This window comes from Echinococcus granulosus (genome assembly GCF_000524195.1).
Source record: "Echinococcus granulosus chromosome Unknown EG_S00056, whole genome shotgun sequence".
NCBI classification, from domain to species: Eukaryota; Metazoa; Platyhelminthes; class Cestoda; order Cyclophyllidea; family Taeniidae; genus Echinococcus; species Echinococcus granulosus.
The window spans coordinates 361,846-371,393 of NW_020170436.1; the positions used below are offsets into that span (position 1 = coordinate 361,846).

Genomic DNA, 9,548 nt, shown 5'->3' on the forward strand with positions numbered 1-9,548 from the left:
CTACTTTAAGCCAAGAATGTTATCTAATTCCTCTAAATTTAGCCTATCGTCCACCCAGGGTTGGTCATCCGTCGGAGTGTTTGGGTTGTCAACAGAGTAGGCTGTCGGGCTGTCTAGGGACATGTACAGATCGGGATTGGATCCCTCCAAATCTCCCATTAGCCTGTCCACGTTCTCACTCAGGTCTCTGGACCACCAATCGTTTTCCAGCCTCGGCTCCTCCTCATTCTCTATTTCTAATTTTAAGTCCTTCACCAAAAGGCGGCTCTCATCCTCCTGATTCTCCCGTTGACGTGGATGCGGCTCCTCGTTGTCAGCCCGTTGGCTAGCCGATGACGGGGGCACATCCTCCTCCTCAGTCTTAATGATTGATTGAATAATCAGCTTGGGCGCGATGATAGATGACTTGGCCAGCGTCTGTGGTGAAGCATCTTGGTAACTGAGGTCTCGCAGTTTGGAACGGATGTCAGGGTGGAGACGCCACATATCACCCCACCCGCCGGGCTCCTCCTTGCGACGTGGAACTCGTTGAAATATGGCGTTACGCATTAGTGTCTGTCGAAGTGCTAGCTGTCAAGTTGAGAGTAGGGAATATGTGTGTGAGTACTTGAAACCCTAAACAGACGTTTGCGAGGTGCTGGTAGGTCGTTCGAATTTAAACTAGGTTTTTCAATACGACGTGTCTGCGAGAAAGAATATCGAGATAGAAACAAAGAATAACCAAGGATTTTCATTACTGCTAAAAGTCTTTTGCATTTTGAAGATTCCCAAAGATAGGGGCGAGGTTTACCTAACACGCTCACTGCCAGCGTCACACATACGTGACGACCCAATTTCCCTACCTGCATTTGCACTATTTTTAAACCAGTCCAGTTCATAGAGATAGTTTTTGCCACATAGATCTGCATTTAATGCGATCAAGCCAATCACGTTGGTTTATCTTTCTCCAAGACCGTGTTTAAGGCTACATGACCTTCTGCTCTGACGCCTACACCTTATCAACTGGGCTGGGAGAAGGCGAACTTCGATTAATGCAATAATTCATCCTTTTCTCACCTTCCAGGTAGGCTCTGAGTCTCGATAGAAGGCGAAATTCTCCGCCACCCAACTATAGATCTCATCTAACGTGATCTTGTTCTTCCCCATCGCTTGCATACTCATGCAGATCAGCGCGGTGTGAGTAAACGGCGGTTGAAGCATCTGATTGGCCCTGAATGCTACTCGCTCCTCTGGTGCTACATCCTCAATCGTTGGCAGAGAAGAAGTCAACGAGGTGTCGGTTAGCAGGGTCATAGGTTCCACAGCCCACAGCGTATGCAGCTGTTGTTGTTGTTGTTGGCAGGTGTTATTAGAGGTGGTGTAAACAGTGCTGGAGGCTGGAAGACTCTTGAGGATCTGAAGCGCTGGTATCGAGTTCTTAAACCTCTTCAAAAGGGTACCGCGTCGTTTAAAGAGGGGTCGAATATTCCTGTTGGTGTCGCGTTGTTGTATTCTCCCAGTCGACAGTGTCTGCCGATACATTGAACGTGATGAAAGAGGACTTTGATGCAGACCCAGACCATAGTTTAGACAGTGTTGGCGATAAAGTTCGAGGGTGTTGTGATGGTTGGGCTGCGTGTGATGAAGATCCCATGTTGGTGACGAGGGTGGTGACAGTGGTGACAGCGGAGCTGCCAGTTTTTTAACACTGATATTCTAAAAGAGAACAGGAATCGAGTAGTTCCTTGACCCCATGGAAAGTCCAAGCGCTTATCCAATGAGAAGAGATTAGACCTCGATTACTCAAGTAAATATACTACTTAATTAGCTACTGATAGGATTATTTATGAAGAAATAAAGATGTTGCAAAAGTGATCCTTGAAGAGGTCTATGAAGCACACCATCAGATTGGCAACTGACCTGGAGCCAAGAAAGATTCGTCAACGATCCATCATCCTCACAATCACCGTCAAGTCCACCGCGGGCGGCTTTGAACTCGTTGCCATGGAGGAGCCAATTGTGGCGTAGACGACGGGCCAGAACCTCGCTGGGCTCGTGATGCATGTCTCGTGGCGGTGGCGATGGTAGTGGTGGTGGTGCAATGCTCTCGGCGACCGCTGCATCTGAAAGTGTTGCTGCTGCTGCTGCTCAATCGATTTTTACGCCGTGGGTCAGCTGATCGTTGGGCGGGTGAGAAATGCCCCAGCGTCGTAGCCCAGGTCGTAGGTCATGACCTTTCTTTACTCTCTTCATTAAAACTCCTCATCAAACAAGAAAATCCCCCCTGCCTAGAACAAAAGAACAGTTCTTAATCCTATTTTTAGCAGCCCAACCTTATTTTTCGGGTCGATTCTGCTTGCACGAAATAAGGCTGGAAGGGACTCGAGATCCTTCAACTCGAATTCCGTGTTAACCATCTGTTATCGAAGTAGTATGTTTTGTCTGTGGGAGCGAAGCAATATAAGCCACCTCATCGAAAGAAGACTGTACGGTATAGAGTCCAAATACCTCCCACCTCACATCCCCCAACTGCACTTGTTGATGCCTACTTATTATATAAGTAGTATATGGTGTTCATAGGGTTGCAATAGTCTAAATTATTTCTTCCATCAGACTAAACTGATAATGCCTGTCTCAGAGGATAAAACAATGTCACGCAGTAAATGCCCCGAAAATTTCCAGCCGTTTATCACTTTAACACGTTTCCGACACTACCTGCTTGTTATATAAGTAGCATTTCTTGCGCTCGTTTTAGCTGTTTCCACTGTCAGAAGAGATGCAAATGGCTGCTTTAGGGGTCCAAGTAGTATTACAGAGCAAATAAATAAAATATTTCCCACGCTACACATCCCAATCCCTGCTTAGTGCTGTCTACTCGCTTTATAAGTAGTATCCGCTATCAAAGATATTGCGACAGTTTGTGCCGTTTCTGCTACCAACGCAAGGTGGCAATGCCTGGTTTAGAGGCCCAAGTAAAATCAAGCCTGTGATATTCCAAATACTTCTCCCATTAAATCTTCTAACCTTTTTTGTGGTGCTGATCTATAATATAAGTAGTATTTACCATCTGGGGGATTACATCCGTTGTAGCTGTTCCCACTGTTAGGGTGAGATAAGACTGTTTGTTCCAGGGGCCTAAATAACACCGCACAGCAGACCAGCCTAACACTTCTCACCTTACACCTCCCAAATCTCTATTAACACTATCTTCTTATTACGTAAGTAGTGTCTTTCGGACCGTAGGACTGCGACAGTTTGACCCGCTTCATTATATCTGCTGTCGGGTTGGGATGATAATGCTTGGTCCAGGGGGCAGAATAACTTTACACAGCACCTAATCCAGGTGGATCACGCTTTGCAGCCTCCAACTTCACTTTATTGTGGTGCCTACTTATTATATAAGCAGTATTTGTTGTCTGAAGAGTTGGAGCATTGTAAGTTATTTTAAGCATTATTAGGCTAAGCTGACAACGCCTGACTCAGTAATTAAAAAAGCACCACACGGTAAAAACACCGAATAGTTCCGACTACATGTTTTCCAATTCACTTCTTGCAACACCTAGTTGTTACATAAGTAGTATTTGCTACCTGGAGGATGGCAACAGTTTATACAGTTTCTGGTGTCAGTGTAAGATGACAATGCCTGAAGTAGAGGCCTGCATAGCATTGCACGGGATTCAATCCAATTACTTTCAAGTCTACACCTCCCAACTCTTCTTACCCTGCATACTTATAACGTAAGTAGTACTTACTGTCAGAAGGCTTGCTACAGATCAAGCTACTTCATTAAAACTGCTGTCAAGTTGGGGCGATAATGCATGGTCCAGAGACCGAGGTAACATAACGCAGCAAACAATCCACGCAATTCCCGCCTTGCATCTCCCATCCCCGCTTTTTGACGCCTACTTCCCATATAAGTGGTATGTGCAGCCCAAAAGGTTAGAACAGTTTAGGTTATTTTCCCTATCGGGCTAAGCTGATGATGCTTGACTTATGGATTAAAAGTATACCATGCGGGTAATGATCCAAATATTTTCAACCATATATCATCCAACTCGATCCTGGCAATGGCTACTTGTTATGTAAGTAGTATTCGTCGTCTGGGGGTTCCGGCTGTTTCTGGTGGCAGCCTGGGACGGTAATGCTTAATCCAGAGGTCTACATAACGTCAAACAGAAGATACTGCGAGCAAATCTCGCTCTACAACTACCAACCCTCCTCTCTGTAATGCCTACCTGTTTTCTAAGTAGTATTTGCTCTCTGAGAGATTGAGACTGCCTATCCTGCCTGATCCCGAGGTCTGCATGACATTACATAGCAAACGAGCCAAATAATTCCCATTCTAAGCACCCCAACTCATTTGAATGCTACTTGCTTACCATATAAGTAGCACCTTGTCTGAGGGATTGGTAGAGTTTAAAACGTTTCGTCCAATTTGCCGCCAACCTGGGCCGGTAATACTTGATTAAGAGGTTAAAGTGACATCACACCCACTAGTTCTGAGTTATTTGGCCGGAAAACGAAACACTCTCCTGAAGAAAAGTCTTTTAGATTTGTCCAAATAATTGGATACCATCTCACAACGGTGGAGAATCTCTCAGACGACCGAATTCAACGAAGGTGTCCGTGTGCGTACGAGTGTGGAACGGTTGAGAGCTGAAAAAACGATTAGCCGGCACAGCTAGGCTGGCAATGGCTTGAAGGTGCTTCTGCCTCATACTTAAACGATCAAAAAAGGCAATTTGACGATCCCCATTCCGCGCCGGCTATCACAGGGTAGGAACGAAAGCCACACCAAGTCACTTGTATCCCGAGAGAGATGGTTCCCATCGTGAATCTCGACGACCTTTCAGCAGGCACGTTGGTTTGTACAGAGTAGAGGATGCCAAACAACGGCTGGAGGGCAATTAGACAGTAACACCTTGCTTCCATTCAGCCATCCCACGCTTCCTGCTATTGGGGCAACAAAGAGGACCTCATGGCCTGGAGAGAGCTTATTTCGATGACATGAAAAGCATAGACGGGCGCACACCAGCCTATCGGTAGGGTTTCCTCTATCCACTGTGCTCTCTACCAATTTCTCCTCATAATTAATCCTCTCAGCATGCCCAATGGAACCGATACGATTGAAGGTTGCCTGCTTTTCGAACTGAATAGCGCTGGGCTCTTCGTAACATTCGAGGAGTGGTGATGTCTCTACAGCACCCCTAGGACTGCGTTCGACTGGGTTGGAAAGGCGAACACTCAACCATAACCAAATACTCTTTAAATAATGTCTCCGAGTCCTTTCCACCAATTCTGCTGAAGCTTTCGCTCTTCCAGTGTCAAACCAATTACTTGAGTTAGTCATGTAACAACACCGAATCGGAAAAATTTGGATGTCCAACTAAATACCGACACAGCAGACAAATACTACTCTGCTTTCACAAGCAAAAACATTTTTATAGAGGTACCAAAAGCTGATTAACCGCAGGTAGGGAGAGGAATTATGAACAAGAGATAGTGGAGCTTAACGACGTTGTGTCTTGCCGATGGATCGCTTGCCCGAGAAGAGGTGTTTGGGTCGGAGGTTGGGGATGTGTCGGTCCGCTTCGCCTTTGCGTGACTTTGCACCCACACGACGCGCCACGTCGACGCGTGCGCGCCGCACAGCTGCCGCATATGCCGCGTCGTCGCGCACACCGGAGCGGGCGCGCGGTTTCGAGCTTCGTTCCACCGCCGCTGCGTGCGCCGCCTCGCTCCTCGCCACCGACAGCGAGGCCGCGCGTCGCTTGGCCGCTGCCTGACGTCGTTCTCGACTCTGCTCCACCTAAAACGGAGAGCGAAAATTGACAGGCAGCTGAAACACGCTTTTATGAGCGCAAGAACCGGTGCGTTAATTGAACACCCGCAATACATTTCGACAAAACTACCAAAAAATGCGGACGAACTCACTTCTCGACTAACATCCACCGGTAGACCGAGTTTTCCAAGTTCTTTTTTCATCTGCTTGGCAGAGACACCTTTTTCAGCACGCGAAATGCGTCCCTTCTCCTTATTCTTCCGAGCTTGTGATTCGAGAATTCGCAGTGCCCGTGCCTCACGAATTCTACAGCATCAATGGATGATCAGTCAGTGAACCGGCTGAGTGTAATGTTAGCACCACAGACTAGCGCAAAGACGTCCAAGTACTCACTTCTTAGCCGTAATCCTAAGTTTCTGCATGTCAGGATCAGCATCGTCTGGGTCCTCCTCCTCGTCATAGACTCCCGCCTCTTCCATAGCCTTTTCCTGCTCCTCCAATTCATTCAGCCTAGCCTCAATATCGGGATCGAAGAAGTCGGCGATATTGTGACCATCCACAATCTCGGGAATAATGTCGTTGCGTTCATGTGGGTTTTTCAACAACCAGTGATCGCGCAGATTAAGGTAGAAATCATCGCCTTCAGCCAACTCGCGATCTCGCATTGTCATCGGCCGCTTGGCTGTTGGCGGCTGGGCTGAGGCGTCTCCGTCAATCTCCATGGCTGTCGTCTCCTCGGCTGCACGTTTCAGACGACGCTTTTCCAGCACGGTTTCTGGGATATTTGGCGGACGATCGGCCAGAATCTGGAGGTAGCGAAAAAGTGTCAATGTAGTCAGTAAAGGAAGACAAGACGTACAAGACTTTTCGGTCATTTTTAGAATTAAAACCTTCGGTTGAAGTAGCACACTGGAGTGCTCAATTTAAACGATATTAGTCTACTTATACTGCACTTAAAGAGGTTGCAACTTGCCCCCTTGGGTCGCGCAATGTACAGTCGGTTGGCAATCGAGCCTTCACGGAGGCTAGCAGCACCAGCTCGCAGTTTCGCCTCCACACGGCGAGTGAGAAGGTCGTCACAGGCACGAGCCCTCACCTCCATGACTCCGTCGCCCAGGAGAGTCGACATCTCCATAAAGAGTGGCTTCTCCTGCCCTGTTTCCTCTTCGCCCGGGAGGCGACACATTGCGGTTACAAGTTCTCGATCCTCGTCGGAGAGCGAGGCCAGATTCTTCACGTCTGACTAAAAATTTAAAGGTCTGCTTACTACACATAAACAAGACTGTTATTGTTGTCTCAAAAGCAGACCCAGATTATGAAATTTTTCCGGATGCAATAAACACATATTATTATCAATAGACACGTTCTAGTTTTGTTATGGAGCAGGAAAGATGTAAACGCAGGCCATCCATCTTACCTTATTAGCGACAACCAGCAGCGGTTTGTTGGAGAATAGGGGGCTGAGGCTCTTGAACAATGAAACCTGCTGTTCAACAGAGTAGCCGCACTGTTCCGACAGATCCATAAGATAGATAACTGCGGCCTGAAGATGAGCCAGAGCAGTAATAGCGACCATTTCAATGGTGTTGTGTTCGTCCAGCGGGCGGTCTAACACGCCTGGAGTGTCGATAACTTGCCATCGAAGGTTCTTGTAGTCCGTATGACCCAGGAAGAGTGATTTCGTGGTGAATGGGAAAGGTTGAACATCCACGTCTGCCCGTGTGATCTAAAGCACTGGCTTTGAGAGGGCTGATGCCGTACCTTGTTGATGAAGCTAGACTTTCCAACATTTGGGAAGCCACAAACGATCAGTGTACGCGTATCCGGATTGATACTCGGTAGTCGAGAGAGGTGTTGACGGGTGTCCTCCAAAAACTTGAGGTTGTTTGCTTGACGCTTAATGACAGTACACATTCTGAAGAGCAAATGAAGAATAAGAGGGTAAAGCTCACCTGCCCAAAGCTGTCCGTTTCAGCGTCTTGCATTGATAGAGTGATTCGCCATACTTCAGCATCTTGACTTGATCCCGAGCAATACTAGTTGAGGTTTATCGCAGCAGTAAAGTACTTACCCGTCAATGATATTTTTAGCTGTATTAATCTGACCAAGAGCCAACTTATAATGATCTTTAGAGTAAAGAACGTTGATCAAGTCTGCGTAAAATGGGTGAATACTCTAAAAAATCCTTAAAAGGCAACCATATTACCTCCACCATAGGAAATTCAGTGACAATAGCATTCAGCTTATCGTGGAAGAATTGCTGGCAAGTCTTCACTTTTCTCATGTAAAAATTCCGAATACGAGGCATAGGATACTGTTTGTGAATAACAGTAGGGGTTTTCCTTTGGGTTTTTGACAATACGATGTCAATAAATTCCTAGAAGAAGAATAAAACAGGAAATGAAACGCACCTTTGAAGAAGGAACAACTGTAATACTCTTGAAATTGTAACCTGACATCGCGGATGAAAGCAGCACGAGCGATCTACAAAGAAGCGCTGCAACTTCAGAAACAACTAAACAAAATCCGAAGATCCATTTGGCCGTTAAACTTATCAGCTCTCGACAATCTCAGAGGTCTTTTATACTTTCAAATGTGCTAGAACTGCTTAGTTACCTTAATTTTCAAAAGAATTTTATCAAGAGTGGTAGCATCATTTTCTTGTCTACATAAAGGGCTTCGCCAGCCAAACAGGTCATTTCCGGCTTTTCGGAGTCTTGGTGTTTAAAGCTATCCTAAGAAATAGTCCTTTGGCACTGCCTTACTAAGTGGCGATTTCATATACTTCATAAAAATGTGCTCTAACATGCTGATATTTGGTGTCGGATTTACATAATGGACACATGAAACAGTTGACAAACCTATTCACTAATATATTGTTGGTATTGTATACAAGTCTGACAAAAATGTGTACAGTGGATGCAATACGTTAGTGGTTTATTCAACTCCTGATTTTGTTTAAGGTAATTTTTATCCTGGCCACTTTACCTTCTCCAGATGTTTCGGCCTACTGGCCACTCTACTAGCCCTAAACCATACTGCATATCAAATATGTATATTTCTGAGTACTGTGTCCTCTTCCGTGTTCAGGGAAGTCTCTGATCGCTACGTTCGTGGCAGCCGAAAGCAAACTTCTTTTTGGGGGACATGTACCCTGATTCCTACGGTTAAGCGACTGACTTTAGCTGAGAGGAAAAGCTCGCATGCTATGGTTCTACAGAAAAGTTGTCAACACCTGTACAAAGGTACTATCTGGATAGAGCATAGACAGATATATGGCGAGACTCACCGATCTCCTCTACCCTATTCCTAGTGTTCCTAGAACAGCCTGATTGATTTGGTTTTAACATTTTTGTTAAGGAGGAAAGAGCAGGAGGAATGGTACAATGTTTATTGATGAGAAGAACCGCAATCTGGCGACGACCCTGTAGCGTCCCGGGACTCCCTGAAGACGAAAGAAGACACAATACTCGGGCAGAATATATATATATTCAGCACGGAGAAGGTGTCTGGGCTATTGGCATGGCCCAAAAGGCCAGCCCACCCAGCGAGGTACAAGGGGCTAATTCGAAGTACAAAAAGTGGCGCCTCACCAGAACCGAGGGATAAACCACTATCGTATTACGACCCTTTCACCAGATTCGAAATTCCAGACTGCCTCCTCCTTGAAAGGTACGTTATAACAACATAAGTATTACGCAGATATGTGGCTGGGCAGGACTGACTTGGGAACGAAGTTGTAGGGAGAAACAGACGCGAAACTTAACCCCCCCCGCCCCGGAGCTGT

The 9,548-nt window shown here is 46.3% G+C and overlaps 1 protein-coding gene across 1 annotated transcript; it reads right to left on the reverse strand. All coding sequences in view use genetic code 11, as the record gives it.

The window, feature by feature from the left end:
- Positions 1–8,220, reverse strand: EGR_06410 (Nucleolar GTP-binding protein; the record flags this gene model as incomplete). The annotated part of the gene is made up of 17 exons (XM_024495659.1): positions 1–570; positions 1,057–1,695; positions 1,900–2,102; positions 3,044–3,114; positions 4,561–4,745; positions 4,783–4,875; positions 4,925–5,202; positions 5,494–5,788; positions 5,914–6,067; positions 6,155–6,567; positions 6,672–7,004; positions 7,179–7,487; positions 7,523–7,676; positions 7,714–7,797; positions 7,833–7,936; positions 7,968–8,138; positions 8,173–8,220. 17 exons carry the CDS (start codon positions 8,218–8,220, stop codon positions 1–3), a joined length of 4,104 nt encoding a protein of 1,367 aa, XP_024349935.1.
- Between the last annotated feature and the right edge of the window lie 1,328 nt (positions 8,221–9,548).